Source organism: Toxoplasma gondii, chromosome XI (genome assembly GCF_000006565.2).
Source record: "Toxoplasma gondii ME49 chromosome XI, whole genome shotgun sequence".
Lineage (NCBI taxonomy): Eukaryota > Apicomplexa > Conoidasida > Eucoccidiorida > Sarcocystidae > Toxoplasma > Toxoplasma gondii.
In genome coordinates, this window is record NC_031479.1 from 1921599 (window position 1) to 1939461 (window position 17863).

General features: G+C 52.2%; 2 protein-coding genes across 2 annotated transcripts; both read left to right on the top strand.

Annotated features, from left to right (window-relative positions):
- The first annotated feature begins 7330 nt into the window (after positions 1-7330).
- TGME49_311260 (myosin light chain MLC1, putative) lies at positions 7331-9533 on the top strand. The gene is made up of 2 exons (XM_002364327.2): positions 7331-8479; positions 8892-9533. The coding sequence occupies exons 1-2, from the start codon at positions 8242-8244 to the stop codon at positions 9065-9067; spliced, it is 414 nt and encodes a 137-aa protein (XP_002364368.1). The 5' UTR covers positions 7331-8241; the 3' UTR covers positions 9068-9533.
- Positions 9534-10951: 1418 nt separating this feature from the next.
- Positions 10952-16693, top strand: TGME49_311270 (hypothetical protein; the record flags this gene model as incomplete). Its single annotated transcript, XM_002364328.1, has 1 exon — positions 10952-16693. The coding sequence occupies one exon, from the start codon at positions 10952-10954 to the stop codon at positions 16691-16693; it is 5742 nt and encodes a 1913-aa protein (XP_002364369.1).
- Positions 16694-17863: the final 1170 nt, after the last annotated feature.

The window sequence follows — 17863 nt, forward strand, 5'->3', positions numbered from 1 at the left end:
GGGCTCGCATGTTTCAGCAGCTCAACTGTAAGCAAAGAGGTGTGACGAGGTTTAGCTGACATATTCGTCGTCACGTTCTGTGTCCCTTGATCAGCCGAGGGAGCCAGGAAAGCAGGGGCGGGGAAATATTTTATGGTAGCAGAAACAACTAAGCAGACGTTCTGACGAGTACACTAAACAGGCAAGGTGCTTCGGCGAAGCCAGTCGGCCATCATTTTGTAGACTGGAAAGATTTCAATTCGGGGACACTCTTCGCTGAGAGGTTCCGGTCGAGTGACGAGGTCGAAAAGCCTGGGTTCTCCAGTCACGCAGGCATACGCAACACCCGGCCGGTGTCCGTTAATTATTCATTTGCCCCTGTCTGCATTCAGAAGAATCTCTTGCTTCCTACTAGTAATCGATTTCACTAGGCGGTGAAGCTTCACTGCCCCTGTCACTGTGGTCGAAATGGGAGGTTCGCCCGCCACCAATCAGGCTGCATCCTGCGTGTGACTCTCTGCATCGGCCATTCGTTGGGGCAGCCTCATGGGCAGGCATTCACCAGAAAAGGTTGCGTGTAACTACTTTGGTTCCGCTTGAAGCAGTTTCAAAAATCTGTTCGCACCTTGTAGGGAGTGACGTTTCGGCAGAGTCCTCAGGTTTACTGTACCGCGCAGCTGGAAGTCGAAGAGCCTCTGAGTCCAGGAAAACATGCGACAAAAAGTCGTGTTCAGTACAGAATGGGTCTCTTGTTTAGTTACGTCTGATGTCCTCTTCGGCGTATTCAGCAGTGATTCGATTAACCCTCCATCAATGGCAACGGAGAGATCCCTGCGGAAAGCCTGATGAAAGAAGCGATGTTGCTCCGGTAGGCGAGCGCACCCGTGTAGGGGCGGCACTTAAATACCCTACAGTAGTTGTTGCCGGTTGCCTTCCTTAAGAGCAGTGCAGGATCAATTTTGCAGCTGTGCGGGTTCCATCTGCGATCTCCGCTGAGGCTGCGAAGAGTGGCTCTTGTAACCAGTCGAACCAGTGGCAGACCGTTTCCATTTCGCCTGAATGCGCTCTCATACCTTTCAAAGAATCTCGTTGAATTGGCACCCGGTAGTGCCTCAATGCGTAGTGCCACGCATTCCTTGTCTTCACGCGAACTCGCAAGGCATTCACTTTCTGGAATCAGCGAGTCTCAAGGCAAACGGTTAATCGAGATATGTCGGAGACAGAGGAAGCTGACTCAACGCGAAGCACTACCTATAATAATCAAGATCATAGTATAAACCCAAATAATAACAGATCCACGGACTACATTTCGCGTCATGAATTGTTGACGAATTAACAACCGGGTGTTCAAAGGTAGAATCTTAGATAGTACTTCCAGATTTCACTCTCACATGTGGAAATCGGTACTCGGATATGCATGCACAGTCATTAAACCATCATGCGACTACACGAAAAGAGCGACTGAGAGAGAAAAATTTGTTCGGCGCAAATCACTACTGGACGTCTCTGTGACCATGTCGTTTCTGTTCGTCTCGCTCCCCCCCCCCTACTGCATCTTTTTATCTCCACGTCGGAAAAAAAGTAGAAAGATCGTGCTGGCGGCGCTGCGTACCGGCTCGAACACACCTCTGGCATTCAACATCTCAGTTTCATTCTCCATCCCTCTGAACACTGCCACCCGCAGTTCGTCGATTCGCCTACGGGAAGAAGGACACACGTGATCGAACTGACACATGTAGTGAAAACTCTTCCCATGAGTCGGCGTTGCTGCAGCCTACAGAGAACGACCTCTGTGTATTTAAGGTCTCGTTTTGCCGTCTCAACTTCGTCGGTAGTAGGAGGACGTTGCTCCGTTACAGAGCCGAAGAAATACCTTTTCTTGAACTTCTCGTAGAAGGTCTTAATCGGTGGCTTCAGATTGGCCTGTTAATCCCCTCAACCACAGGGCGGCGTCACAAAAGCGATGAATTCGTGGATATGGTTGACGCTCTCGGCAAGGCGAGTTCCAAATGAGTTGTGGTTCCTTATTTGCTTGGGGAAGCGCACAGATGGTCAGTTGCCTAGGCCGCTATTTCAGGAGAAATCACTTGAACTAGAATGCCACAGGTGGCTACCGTCGCCTGCGTGCACTGTGTGCTCAGATGCGACAACGGCACGAACGGTTACAGCCTGTTGTGTCTCAACATGTTGAATCCGCTGTTTCTCACTGAAAAACAAGGATTTTGTTATATGATTTGGAGGCTAGAACGAGTGTGTTGACTCGAACACATGTTAAATAGCCCAATTAGCACTACTAACGGACTCGGTACGTTTCCACTTTAACAACTCTAAAAGAGAACGCGCATCTTCTCGTCAGGGCTTCGTTTTATCCGGGGCAACACGCGTCTCTGTGTACCTACAATGTATGACCGGAGTTGCGCTTCATCCCACTGATCCACAGCGTCCGTAGCCGATGGCAACAAGTCCAGATGCGGCAGTTGTTGAATCTGGCCCAAAGCTTGCGCTGGCTTCTGCTGTACAGTTCCCTATACATAAGTATCTGCGTATTCCAACCATCGACTGTGGAAAAAAGTAGAATCCTAGCAACCGACCTCGTATGCTGGCGAAGACCTTTGTTTCCTACTTCCTGTAGCAGAGTAGTCTAGAGCCGATCGTGTGTCACCTGAAACGGTAGGAGTCATCGCTTCTCCGGGTTGATCACTGCAAGAAGTATCTGGACGGTGTTTGTGTGTTTACCCACTGAATAACCAGTGGGCGTCGGACACCAGGCAACGCGGTGTGGCAGCGGTTCCACTTGTGATGTGAACGATTTCCACATGGCAATGAACGAATGCGCCTAATCGAATGGCCGTCGTGTGGAAAACAAGATGCAGTTCCTGACCTTTCTCGAAGAGACGTCGATATTGCGGACCTCCATTTCTGCCATCGCCCGCGCAAGTTCCATTGCCGTCGCTCCGAAGTTTGTGTCGCCTCGGTGCGATTCACGAGGTTCATTTGTCGGGTAACAGAAGCCTCGTCGCTTTCCTCTGTATGCAAACGTCGACCGAACCAGGAGAATTGAAACACCAGCAAATGTACTAGTACCACTCATCATGCGATAGGGTGTGCTTCAAGTACAGTGGTCGTTAATTTACTACCTGTTGAACTGACACAAACACTCTTCAAAAGGGACCGTTCGGCATTCTTTGTATTCGATAACTGGGTCACCTACGGGTGACTCCTGCGAGGCTCCGGAACTGGAACTAGGCATCTGCTTGGGAATTCAACATTCGTTTCATGACGTACTTTCTTCGTTGCGGCATCCAAGGATTCGTTCACTCCCATTCCCTGGGCATTTTCAACAATCGTGAGCAAGGTACACCATCGCTAAATTTCAACAATAAAAGGCAGACTGCGCATAGCGCCGTTGTCTCTGTGCTCACTGTCCCTGCATCCGGTACCGCTCCTCGAGTTCCTGTTCTGTTTTGATAGAGGGGGGCCTCGCTCTTCGTTGGGTTCGTTCGCCAAGCCACGTTTCCTCTTCCTCTTCATTGTCTTCTCCGTCAGTTTCGTCCGCTTCATCCTCCTGTCTCGCTTCTGCTTCATCGTCAAGCCTGTTTTTGATGTGTTCAGTGTCGCTCTGCTTGGAGGGTAAGTTATTCGTATGACTTACACAGTCTTGGCGCAGTCGATTGGGCACTGCTACAGCACTGCTTCGCCGCTTTGTCTCTTCGTTGGAGCGTCTGCCGCTGGCCATAATATTTACCCTGTTCTGATCTGCAGTGAGAACGATGGTAGACCGAGGTCGGGTGCCATGTCGCAATGCGTGGACGGATGGACCCTGAGACAACGCCTGTGACATGTCAGCTCTTGAACCTCTTCGGTCTGCGTTACGTTGCCCTGCCAAGCTGCTTTGTTTCGAACGTAGTGTGGTGGAGAACGGCGGAGCTGGTTTTGGTGAAATCATGCTCACTGAGCGAGCCTGTACACGCGGTTTCCGCACTTTCGGGTCGACCGTATTGGCCTCCTCCGAGGCTCTGGACAGGAAAATTGAGGGACCAGCGCCCGAACTCGCGCGTTCGCTTAGGCCATTCGCCTCAACATTGTTAGAGCCAGTACCACTTACAGTATTTTCGTTTGACAACATGCGTGTTACACGGCTAGAAGCCACATCGTTGGACTGACTGTCAACACCAGGTCTGAACGGTGCAGGCCCTGCAGTTTGTACTCGGGACTGTCGTCCTACGGCGGGACCGAAGGGCTGCCCTCTCTCCTTCATGTTTGAAGGCACACTCGTGGAAGTGGTGGGAGAGTTGGAAGTTACAGGTCGCGCCTGGCAGTTCTCCTTACGGGTCCGCCTTGTTTGCGCATCAGGAGGTTCACTAGGAGGAAACTGCTGGAAAAAAACGTTGGACCCGGCGCCCTTCATTCTGGGATGAAAGCGACTGGATGGAAGGCAGTTCAGGGACTGCGTTACCCGAGACTGTCCCGTTCATACATTACGGCACAAACTTTCCAGAGCTACACTTGATATGGGAACATCGAGCAACTACGCAGGCCAGGCGTTTTCACGCTTGGACTGGATGCGTGGTCCGCTAGTTGTCCTTCGGCTCGTCCTTTTGAACAAAGATTCAATTGTGTGTGCTTTTTCGAACTCTTGGCCGAGCAAAAAATCATACTGCAAGATAAGCGGCTTTGGGATGAGGATAGTGGCCCCTAAAACTACATGCCGGAGTGATGGTGGATCGCACGCTCGCCGGATTCGAATGTGTCTGACTAGTATAAGGATACATTTTCGGGGCCAGGACGAAGAAAGCGTTGACTGAGACTTTGTGCAGAGAGTAAGTGATTGTCGTCCTTGCAGGAGTACTCTCGAATATCGAGTCTCAATGCTGTTTGTACCCTGCAGATCAGCTGTCTACGACACGTAGAGGTTCTCTCTGCGACATGGAAGGAAGATAACTACAACGTGTTTGCATGCGCAGCGCTTTGTTTCCTAGCTACAAAACATGGCAACAAATCCATTCGACTGAGACTGAAACAGGAGAAACCTTCAAACGCGAATTGCGTCGGACCAGTCGCATCGGCGAAAAGACGAGACAAGACGCGGAAGAACGGGGGCTCAACCCCGCCGTGGTCCGCAGAATCTGGGAAAGTGCTCTACCATGATATTGCAGCTAGCAGAAAGAGGTGCATTGTTGTGCCTCATTCGACAGTACCCACAGACTGGGTCGAAATGGCCGCTGCAGCCTCGGTGACCGACCAAATTGCGTGTCTTGTCATTGTGGGTTGGAGCAGCATTGAGAAGAGGGCGAAGCTTGTAACATGCGTGAATCAACAATCGTTAGAGGAGACTTGCTCAAGAACCCAACAGGTACGACTAGTTGGTCTGCCGCCATCCCTCTTCGTCACCGTTTCGATCAACTGCTATCGGAGTTTCGGAGTCCCCACACTTTGAGGGGCAAGAGATATGTACAGTTCTTAACCATTTTCATGAAGAAAAAAATACCATATCTCTCCTTCTTGCCTGGTAAATTTGGGTTGGACCGTCTTCCGTCAGTTTTCGAAGGAGTCGCCATTTTTTTCGCTTTCTTTTCGATGGGGGCTTCGAATCGATTAACACGACACAGTTCTGGCCAAGGGAATTCGTGAGAACGTGACTACTTTGGCACCTTGAAGGCCTGCTGATGACCGTGACAGAGGAATCTGAACATCGTAAAAAGTCTTATTACAGTACATCTCTCGCCATGTAGTACCAACCAAAAAGGACAGAGTCTGGAAGGCGTTACTCTGAGATATTGTAATACATCATCTTTGGGTGGTACCAACTGAACAGCAGTGTTACCTTCCGTTGAATACGACTGACTGCACCAACCAACATTTGCCTCGAAAAATATATATATGGAAGAACCTTGCTGTCGTAGGATTTTGAAATCCAAACAGGTTCATCAACCACGGCGGCACACACATATTACATATGTTCACCAGTTATTACGACCGCCGTGAGACCATTCTATGGGGGGGATGGATGGCTCCTGTATCACCTCTGTGACGTGACGCACCTGGCGTTCTGAGCATACTTCCGCGAATCTTGCGGAAGATCCAAGCTTCACGTTGCCCGTCTTCGGAGCCCGCTCCAGTTTTCTGATTACAAATACTGCGGTCGTCAGTGCGAAATGACCACGAATATACAAGCAAAAGCTGGCACGGATCCCTCGTGGCGGAGCTGCAGCTCGGAGTCAACGCTGGCACTCTGCATACTTTCAGGAGACGCGTGGAACAGACAAATTGCTACATCTGCTACCAATATGCGCTTTGAACTCGGCGAACAGCGCAAGACTTCTTCTGCGTGTGTTGTTTGGACAAAACAGTGAAATTATTCTAACTTGTCTAACGGATGAACCTGTAAGAACCGCCCGCGACAACTCAAGCATTGCCCAGAAATGGTTTGTGTAACACCAAGACTGCCAACGGCATTTTCGTTGCCGTTGGGACTTCCAGGGCACCTTGCTTGTAACTCTATCGCGGGAAAGGCAAACATCCTCAGAACAGTGCCACTCCCGTATGACTTTCGCTGAGAGACACAAAGCCAGCGCTCTGTGAAGTGAAGGCAATCCCCAAAAAAGTTCGTTCTCAGACGAACTCGTCCTCGACACTTTCGGTCGTTTGATCAAGGAGCCTGAGTCGCTTGTTATTCCTGACCATTTTCCACTAAACTACTGCAGCGTTCTGTTGCGTCTGTGAATCCTGAATTTCTTTAGAAGGAGTAGATGAAACAAGCGATACGGGCGAACGAGGCTTGTAGAATGCCACAGCGAGACATCGATAGAGGGGCTTAGAGGGACCTGCCATTGCCCATAGGCCTTCCCTAGCCCATGATTGTTTGCAGTGACTGTTTTTTCTGCGGTCTCGCCTCTACTGCTGTGGACTAGAAGCTTGCTTGTTCTCCGACTCCCAGTAACAATTATTCCTCGAGACTTCCCTTCGTGTCCAGGACCGAGAATCAGTCCGGAATGTGAAGTTCGCCTATAAGCATACGTTGTGAGTGAGGCAAAATATGTGTGCAATTCACGACCATACTTCCGTCTTGTGTCGAGATGGAGAAACGTGGAAACCAGCCTTCTTGTCAGTCGCACTGGTGTCGGCTGCAGCCACGGGCTTCCTCACAATAATCGATGGTTGTGGCTGGCTAGATCGACTGGAACTCTAAGGTCACATTCTGCTTTCTTAAAATCGGAAAACCAGTGCCACCAACGGATATCAACCAGGGGAGCTTCCTAATTCATTTTGCCGCCCTTTTAAACGCATTCCTGTCGCTCTCAACGCGCCGAGAAACGCCGCGGCATGCACCGCGTCGTTGCTGGCCACAGCAGACACACGTTGTCTTGGATTCTTTGATCGAGCTGAGCCGCGGTGGACAAGCCCGCAATTTTGGAGGCTTCTAAACGAAAGATTTCTACGTCCACATACTTTTCGCACCTGGTTCTCGCTCTGAGTTCTGGCTTTGTTTTACGAGGTAACTGCGTTTCGCCGGCACACTGCGCCAGACTTCCTGGGTCATTGCACGTGACTTGCGCTAGTCGTGCCCTTTCTTCAGTGCCGCGCCAGACACCGTCTTTCTTTTTTTAGAGGCAACTGGCCCCCCACTTGTCTAAGATGGACACAGAATCGTTTCACCGTCCAGGCCGTCGCTCACGTTTGTTGGTGCTTGCCGCTGTCTGTGTAGCTGTTTCCCTGCCGTTCCTGCCGTTGATCCTGAACCTCACCTCGATAACGCACATCAACCCGGTATTTGCGGGCTTGTTTCTGATCCTATGTCCCGTCTTCATCGTTCTCGTCATCTTCTCCGTTTCGCGTTGCTCTGAAAACTACGAACCGGAGAGGACGCGACGGGTTTCGCGTAGACGAGACGACGACGAAGCCCGCCAACCTCTCGCCTCGGCTTTTAGTGACCGTCTTCACGAGTCCTGAATGCGGAAGGACCAGCATATCTGAAACCGAGTTGGCATTCACTCCCCCAATCCGTGTCGTCTCTCCTAACATCTGCTTCATCCGCCAGCGCCCCTGTCGTCTTCTTCAAAGCCACCTGCCGACTCCGTCGCGTGAGTGCGGCACGAGAGGCTCTGTGGTTGCCTTTCTTGATGAACGACGGCTGCATTGTGCCGCCGGAGTCACCCGAAAACTTTTCTCAAGGTTTGGGATTGCCCCTTCTGGGCTGAACAAAAGCTGCTGTTCAGCTGTCGACCCCTTTTTTGTTCGGTCGCAGTTCCCTCCGTGAGCACCATGTCGAGTGACGCGGATATTCAAATGGCCTTTCAGGATTGTTCGGAGGGATCGAAAATACCGGCAGCAAAAGTCGGTGCCGCGGCACGCCTTGCAGGTGCCTCGCCTTCAAACGGAGAGGTGGCCGAGTTTGCCGGCAAGATGTCTGGAGGGGTTGATTTGGCAGCCTTCAAGACCTTCTGCAATGCCACTCAACATAAAGACGACGATCCGAACGACCTGAAGGAACTCTTCAAAGGTGAGCGTGCGGAAGAAGCGTCTTTCGTATTAATAGCCTGGTACCGGAGGTTTTAATTGCTTACACGGGGGCGAGAAGTGGAAAGCACGGGAGTACTGCCAAGGGGGATGGGGATGTAGCTTATGAACAGAAAATGACCTTTTTCGAACCGTGCGGGACTGCCCACCAAAGAACTCTTCACCTGAGGCACACGACGGCAGAGTTTCGGACGGAAAAGACGACCTCACTCCGCCAGAAAACAGAAGCTGTGATGTAGTGCAGACGCAAGATGGAACAGAATGCCTCTCGCGTACAAAAGCGTTGCCGTCGTGATCACCTAATCGGTCCATTGGGACCTGGTGGCTCTGACATTCTAGAGATAGTGGACCGATCGTTCTAAAATTGACTTTGTGTGTCTTGCTTGTCTGCACAGCGGCGGATATCGGCGGCTCGGGAAAGATTGGGAGAACTGCGATGAAGAATATTCTGCAGGGTTTCGGCGAGCCCCTCACTGATGCGGAGTTCGAGGCGATTGCCAAGGACTTTTTGCGGGACAACGGCGAAAATGTTGATTATGCAGCCATGATGGCGGCCATTATCCAATCCTGAACACGTCCTGGCAAAGCACACCGTTTGTGAAAGCAATCAGCGCCGATCGTAGAGTTCTTTTCAAGTACCCCGCTTGTCCCAGTCTCCCGTTGCTGTTTTTCCTCCTGTTTTTTCGCGCAAACGGGCAATTAGTCACGATTCCGTTCACGCAGATAAGCAACTGAACACCTTTTCCTTTCATTGGTGTGGCCTTTCGCCAGCGTAGACGGAACATTTCGCGAAACACGCACACGCATTCAGATCTCTCACCGTTCCACGTCTGGAAATCGTTGAGAAGCAAGATGCAGAAACATAGATGCGGTCACCTACAAAGGAACTGAAGGCAAAACTGTATCCTGCGAGAATGCACATTACTCCCGTGACATATATGTTTACCATACGTTGTTGAAAGGCTAGTTCGACGGAAATTCGTTTCTGCGGAGAGCACAAGCGCAAAACGCAATCATTTCCTGAAGCGGTCTGCAGCTTCCCGACGCAGTTAACGCTTCACCGTCATCAGATTTCATCTTCACAATCCAGAAACACTCTTAGCTGGAGACAGAGGCTTTGTAAATGTGCTTTGGCACCTCGTTACCCGGATGCCGACAAACACCCCAGCTCAGCGCGACAACGCAGAACCCCTGACCCTTGTCGACAGCGTTTTTTCGCACTGAATGAGCGAAAGCAGATGTACACAAAGATTCGCAATTGAGGTCCCTAGGTCGCCAGCGCTGTGTCGGCTCAGTACTGAGCAGCGGCTCTCGAGCACCGAGACAACCGTCCCGTCTGCCTGTAGTGGTCGACGAAGATGAACGCCTTGATCACTGCCTAGACACCAGACACGCTTCTGTCTCTCTCGTGCAATTTTCGTGGTTCTTTGTTTCCAAAATATTGGCGCCGTCGTCTTGAGGTTCGCCCTCATGAAAGTGAACTGGCGCAACGGTGTATTGTACCACAGAGGCATGCAACAAGCGGTGCGAATTCAGACCTAGACTTTCTGCAGAAAGCACATCAGCCGCAATCCTATATATGCATGTATATTATCCTCATGTACAAATGCGAGTGCAACTCTACATACGTATATACAGATGTGTAGATGGTCAACTTTCTACATCTTCTTGTGACCGTCTCGCTTATACGGGACGTCCACCAGCTACGCACAGTGAAGAAGTTTGTGTGTTCCAGAGGTCTGAACTGGCATTGCCAAATCACTCAGAGTTTTTTCCAGAAAAACGAGGCTTCTTCAGACTCAAGTGGCGTGCTGAGCAGATTCAAGGACGTTCCCCTTCCCCCCTCCCCTCCCCCGCGTTCTCCCTGTGCAAACCCACCTTCTGCGACTTTCTCGTCGCGACCGGAGACACCGCTTAGCTGATCCGCGGCACACAAAACACACGAGAAGACAGGCACCCTTTCCCCGAATTTCGCATGCCTTTGCCTCTGTTCTCTGTCGTAAACAGGCTGCATTTTGGATTTGACGGGTCGACTCGAGTTTGTCTGCTTTCGTTTCTCCAGCCGCCCTCCTTGTCTCGTGGGTCGATGGACCTCTTTTCCACCCATGGTCCGGGGGTGTGCATGTGTTTCCGACTCAAAAGCGTGGTTACAAGACAAGCGTCTTCTTATCCTCCGTCGAGTGCTTCCCTCTGTCTTTTGACTCTTTTGCTCCTTCGTCTCTTCTCTTTCTCTGCACTTCTCTTCGCGTTGCTGAGCTTCCTAGACGGAGGCTGTCTCTACGGCCGATATCCAAAGAACCGTTTTGAGGGACGAGGAGGCCGTGAAACGCGTGCTCATTTTTGCAGAAGAAAACGACCACAAAACATGGAGGAACAGGAACCAGAGAAGCTCACACATGCAGACACAGGTTGCGGCGTCTCCTCGCGGCGATCTTCACGAACCGCTTTGGCCGCAATGGCAGAACAGCAACAGGGAGGCTCGCCGCCGTCGTGCAGCCAGACTCTATCGTCAAAGTCCCCCTCTTCTTCTTCTTCGTCTTCCTCGTCTTCGACTGCCTCCGCTTCTTCTTCTTCTTCTTCTCTCTCTTCTTCGACCAGGAGATCCCGTTCTGTCTCGCGAGGCCGCGCTGCGGATTCGCCAGCTGCTGTTGCGCCTTCTGCCTCGACGTCTCCTACGTCTTGCGCAGCCGCACAACATTCGACAGGTCCTGGCCCTCTTGGGCGAAGACAGAGGCGTCGGAATCCGAAGGCTCCCTCCTCGTCGTCTCCTGTCTCCTCTTCAGTTTCAGCTTTTTCGTCGACACTCCTCTCACCTTCCTGCGAGTCTGACACAGATTCCTCCCCTCCCCTCCTTTCTCTTCCTTCCGCGAACCTTCCCTCCATGCCCGCCGTCCGCGATCTACGCGCCTCTGCTTCTTCTTCTTCGCTTGCTTCCTCTCCTGCCTCTTCTTCTTCTCTCTCTGTGTCCCTCTCTCCTCTCGCTTCCTCTTCTTCTGTGTCTTCTTGTGTCTCGTCGTGCGTTTCTGAAGAGCAGGGGAGCCATGGAATGCCGCGAAAAGCAGCGACTCGACGAAGGCGCGCGCCCCTCGGTCTCCTCAGGGCGGTGGCTGCCGGAGCGAGGGCACACAGAGCCAAGAGTCTCTCTCGGCTACCAAACTTTAAGCTGCAGTCTTCGTCTCTCTCTCCGCAGGAGTTCTCCCTCTCTCTGCTGGACCCGGCCGCCTCATCTGCACCATCAGCCTCCTCTCTTCCTTGTTCCTCCACTCCTCTCTCCCCTTCTCAGCCTCCTTCTCCTTCTCTCTCTCCTTCGCTGTCTTCTTCTCCTTCTCTGTTTTCTTCTTCTCCTAGTCTCTCTCCTTCTCTGTCTTCTCCGTCTCTTTCTTCTCCTCCTCTGTCTTTCTCTGCGCCTGCTTGTCTCCACTACGTTTCTTCTTCTCCCTCTTCCTGTACGCTTCCTTCTGCCTCTTCGGTCTCATTGGGTGACTGCAGTCGTGGATCGGCGCTCTTAACAACAAGCAGAAGGCTGAGCACAGCGAAAGGACGCGAAGGAGAGACACACAAAGGAGAAGCAGACGTGAGGAAGGCGCAAGAGGCAGGACAGAGAGGAGAACGAAGCGACAAAACGACGCCTGACGAGCGAAATGGAGAGATACTCTCCACGGTCGACAAACAGAGCGACGATGCAGAAGGCGAGAAAGGAGGAGGTGGAGGGGAGACAGTGCAAGCGGACGATGAGATGGAAGACGCAGGTGACGAAGAAAAAACTGGAGAGTGGACAGAAATCACAGAAAACCGAGAAGAATGCAAGAAAGCAGAGGGAAAGACAGAAGGTCAGAGGCGTCACAGTGAGAAGAAAGCATACAGCAACGCCGGAGAAAGAGTCGCCTCAACCGTCGACTCGAATCTCGACAGCGACGGAGAAGAAGACTCTGCGGACAACGAGGAAGCCGAAGATTCACTGACACAGAGGGGGCGACACTGTGGAGTAGAGAGCAGTAAAGAGAGAGCAGACACATCAAGAGACTGGCAAACGAGAGTCGCGAAGAACGAAGAGAGAGAAGAAGCAGAAAACGAGTTCGTAGAGAGCAGAAAGGGGAGAGAGGAGACAGAAGCAGAGCTTCGAGAAAAGCCGGGTCGTACTGTTGAAGACGCAGAACTCTGCCAAGAAAAAAGCGATGCGGGAGCATGGAGCCTGCAAAGGAGGACGGAGATCGCAGGCGACCCAGGGAAACACCATGAACGCGCAGAAGAGTTCCCCCGAGAAGAAGAGACGCGCACAGACGACCTTGCAGCAGAGAAAATGGAAGGAAAATCAGAGGCAAAACACCGTATCACACGAGAGAGAATGCCGGAAGCAACTTCTACCTCCGCCCCGTCGCTTCCTTCTTCCTCTTCTGAAAACGCTTCTGTCCATGCTTATCCTTCGTTTTCGTCTTTCTGTACCGCGATGTTCGCCTCGTCAGAGCGGCGTCCGGGCGGACCTTCACCTCGTAGTTGTCTCGCGAAATCCGTTGTTTCCAAAGTCGCCTTCTCGCCCTCTGCTTCGCCGCCGACGCTTGATGCTCGTCCTTCCTCAGCTCCGTTGTCAGCTTCTTTCTTTTCTTCCGAAAAATCCTCTTCTCCAGCTTCCATCTCTCCCGCTGTCCGTGCTTCTCTCTCTCGGGCCTCTCGCTCTGTGCGTTTTCGCTCGTGCGCTACTTCGTCTGTTGTCTTGTCCGCGCCTTCGCGAGTGTCGCCATTTTCTCTGCCTCTCTCAACAGGGCGTTCTTCTTCGCCTTCTCTCTCCTTTTCTGCGCCTTCTCATCCGTCATCTTCCTCTGCTTGTGATGCCTCTGCTTCTGCTCTTTCTTCCTCTCGTGCGTATTTACCGTCTCCTTCTCCTGCTCTTTCTTCGTCTCTGTCTTCTTGCCCCTCCTCTCTCTCTTCAACGTCTTCGTCTGCGCCGTCTTCTGCTTCTTCTGCGCCTTCTACCTTTCCTTCCTCTTCTTCTGCTTCTTTTTCGGTCTATTCTTCCTATGGTTCTCCGTGTCAAATGCCTTTCTCTGCTTGGCTGGCTTCTCGTCGGGCGGAATCGCTTTCCGCTGGGGATCCCCTTTCAGTTTTTTCGTCTCCTGTGCGAGGTCGCGCGGAGTCGGCTGGCAGTGCTCAACGATTCGAGACGACATCTGCCGCCTCGCCTCTTCGATTCGATGAAACAAAGTCCTCTCTGAACTCCGAGACAAGAACTCTTCGATTTGAGGAGACAGACTCAGTTTCACAGTCCGAGAGAAGAACTCCTTCCTCTCCTGACGCTTCGCCAGTTGCTTCTGTGTCTTGGCCTCCTTCTTTCCTGTCCAGTTCTCCGGTTTCTTCGAGCCTCTCTTCCTCTTCGTCTGTCGCGCCGGATGTTTCGTTCTCTCCGCCTGTGGGTGCGAAAGACGAAAACGCACTCGAGAACGTCGAAGTTTTCTTTCCTCTGTCTCCGAGAAGAGACCCAGGACCAACGGCGTCACACGCAGCCGTCGGCGCATCCCCTGCCTCTCTCCCTGACTTCTTTCTTGAGAAGGAATCAGCGAAAGGCGACGAGAGACGAGGCGAGGGAAGAGCTGCAGGAGGCGCAGAAGTCGATGCCGGCCTGACCAGAGACGAAGAAGAAGGCGAGGAACTGGACAGGCGAAACGCAGGGGAGAGGAAGGACTCTGGCGAGAGGGGAGAAAGGAGAGCGGGAGAAGGAGAAACAGACAACAAGGCAGGAGAAGAGGAGCAGGAAGAAGAAGTGAACATGGGAGCAGAGGGAGACGAGGGAGAAGCCGAGTCGGTGGCCGAATTCGGTGAGAGGAAATCAGGACATGAAGAGACTTCACAAGAAAGAGAAAAAGCGAGATGCACAGGGGGAAATGTGAGGAAAGGAGCAGAGAGTCGAGAATCTGAAGGAGAACGAAGAGGAGAAGTGCGTTCTGAATCTCAAGCTCCACCGACTTTGCTTCTCCGTAGAACGAATGATTCAAACAGGCACACAGAAAAAGACGAAGACAGCGAGCTCCTGTACTCCGTCGTTGTCTCCTATTCCCCCTGTCGTTCTTACGCGAGAGAGGAGAACGAAGGTGAAGGGGAACCGAGAACGGTCGACGCACTTTCTGTCTCGCCTCTTTCTCTGGGGTTTCTTCATTTAGCAGAAGAACGCAGAAATGACAATGACAGGAAAAGACAGAGCGAACAAGGAGAGGCAGGGAGAGAAGACGGAGAGACAGAGAAGAAAGACGGAGAAACAGAGAAGAAAGACGGAGAGAGAGAGAAAGAAGGAGAGCGAGAGAAAGAAGAAGGAGAGAGAGAGAAAGAAGAAGGAGAGAGAGAGAAAAGAGAAGGAGGAGATAAGGGAGAAGGAGACGATGAGGAGAGAGACACGATACAGAAGGCCGCAAGTGCTGGAGAGAGAGCGCGTTTGGATCGCATGGAAGAATCGAACGAGATCGACGAAGTGAGGAGAAATCGGGAGGGAGGAGAACAGATGACAGACGAGCCACAGGAAATGTGGAGAGAAACGGCGGAGGAGGAACGCGAAGGAGACGGATGCAAGCCATTGAATCTGGAGTTTCATGAAAGAGAGAAGGCGATGCGCATGCGCGCAGCCGGAGAGAGAAGAGAAGACGGAGAGAAGTCTCGAATTGAAGAAGACGCGACAGGAGGCGAGAGAGCTCGACAGAGTTCCAACAAAGGAGACGGTGTCGAACGAGAAACAGCAGAGTGCAGAGGCGCGCCGCATAGAAGAGGACAGGAGATGACGTCCTGTCAGTTCTCCTCCTGGAGTGAGGAGAAGAGCTTCCTTTTGGAGAAGCTGGAACTGTTAGAAGAGAGAAACTCTTTTCTTCAAAAGGAACTGCAAGCGCTTCGACAGAGGCAGACGCCGAAGCCAAGAGCGAAAGAGATCCACAGCCTGCGTCCGAATCCCCAGGAGGAAGCCCGCGAGACAAGCGGCGGAGGTGGTGAAGAACAAGACAGAAATCGAACGCGCGCGGAAGAAGACGGAGAAGAAAGAGAAACCACAGGGAAAGAAGGTGTATGTACACCAGAGAAGTGGGGAGGCGACGAGAATGCCGTTACACGCGAGCAAAGACGAGGCGAACGCAAAAGCACTGGCGAGAAGCAAAGTGCAATCTCAACTGAAACAGTCTCTTCCCGCACAAAGGAAACCTCTGCGTCGCGTCCAGTTGAACCAGTGTCTCCAACAGAAACAAACGCTTCTCAGGCCTTCAAAACTGAACTACAGTCTTGCACTTTCGATTCTCAACACAGGCAGACAGTCGACATTGGCATCCAGACAGATTCATGGGAGGCAAGTTCCCCTTCTTCTCTGTCTTCTTCGTCTTCTCTGTCGTCTTCGTCTTCTTCTCTTTCTTCTTCGTCTTCTCTGTCGTCTTCGTCTTCTTCTCTGTCGTCTTCGTCTTCTTCTCTGTCTTCGTCGTCTGCCGATCTGTCTCGTTCTGTGCCGGGACCGCCTTGTGCGACTCGACCTCGGCCGCCAGGGCCACCGCCCGCTCGAGGCAGGAAGGCGCCGTCTTCCTTGTCTTCTTCAGCTGCTTCTGCGTCTTCGTCTCTGTGCGCTGAGAGGACGCCTGCGGCACTGAGAGCCTGGGGGTGCAGCGTAGAGGAAGAGAAACTCTCCTCGTTGGAATCTGTTTTGGAGCTGCGTCGCGTTTCTCAGGAGAAGCGACTTCGCCGAGGAGACACCGAGCGCGGGGAGACGCGCGACAGCGGCGCTGATGTCGACGAAGTCGCCGCGGCGAGAGAGCGGCAGACATCAGAAGCGAAGGCAGAACCGGCGCGCAGCCAAGTGGCTTGTGTGCTTGCGCGAGCCGGCCCTGTCGCGACGCTCCTGGCCGCACTCGAAAAGTCGCTGGACAGCCAAAGAGGAGACCTGGCTGAGGAACCGGGTGTCTGTACACCTGGCGAGGGCAGCAAGAGGCCGCCGGCCGGCGCCTCGCCTCGAGGCCTTCTTCTATGGGAGAAGACGTCGGGGGAAGGGCGTTCCGTTGGGCCGGGTCTTCGTCCTTTTTCAAACTCCGCGGAGGTTTCTTCTCTGCAAAAAACTGGCGATCCGACATATGCGCGGGAAGCAAGTGACCGACTCTCTGTCCAGCAGGAGACCTTGGTGAATGAATTTCTCCTCACCCTCGGGCCTTCAAGTACGTTTTCTCGGTCTTGCCTTTCTGCTCGCTGAATTTCCCCAGTCGCGCGCATCTCCGCTCTCGTCGCTTTTTCGTGTCTCACGGTGTGTTGCATCTCTCTCTGTCTTTTCTCCTTGTCTCCTCCCTCTTCTGTTTGGCGTTTGCTCTCTCTGGCGTCTGTGCATTCATGTGGAGTCGGCGACTCCCCTGCTGGCTTGTCTTTGTTTCGGCAGCTCACTTGCTTCCCGCTGCAAGAACTCTCGTTGAGCTGTCAAAGCTGGCCACCCTCAGTTCAGTCGAGAGATACCTCTGTTGTTTTCAGTTTTCGCGCCTCCCCTTGCCCCCTCCGCTTCTCTGTTGGAAGCGTCGTCGCAGCTGCGCTCCCTCTTCCGTCCTCCCAAGCAAGACGCGAAAAGCCGGAACTCCAGACGCGCAGCTTCCCTCTCGTCCTCCCCTCCGTCTTCTCTCGCGGCCTTCCTCTCTTCTTCTCCCTTTCCTTCTCGCTCTTCTTCTCTTTCTTCTCCCCCCTCTGCTTCGCTCTCTCGTCCGGGTGCCGATGGACAGCTCTCCGGTGGCGCGCAGGGCGCACAGAGGAGGGAGGGAGAGGATAGGGAGAAAGAAGAAAAAGAAGAGAGCTTGACCGTCGAGGAGATTCTTGCGCAGCGGAAGAAATGTTCCTTGCCATCTTCGCTCAAGAAGACAATCGGTAAAAAGAACATCTCTCCCGCATTCACACCAGTGCCTCTCCAACGCAGGCAGACACAAAGATCGGATGAGTTCAACCGCCATCTCCACAGGAGTCTCCCAGAAACCAGTATTCATGTCATCACATGTCAATTCACATCTGACTCTATTTGCATATACAATCATATACGCATGTGTACATATACTTACTTACATACGTACATATACATATACATACGTACGTACATACGTATACATACAGACATACAAACATATCTATATATATATATATATATATGTATATACATGTATTTATATGTATGTATATATATGTATTTATATGTATATATGTTACGCGTATCGGTGGGTTTTATTTGTCGCGCGCGACATCTGTTGCCCGTTTGCCTCTCCGGTCTAGTTGATGTTTGCTTTTTTGCTCTTTTGGACAGTTCCTTTGTCTGTGGGTCTCTCTGATTCAGGGATTTTTCTGTCGGCGGTTCGGCGTGCCAGCCCAGACAAATCTTCCTTTCTTCAAACGT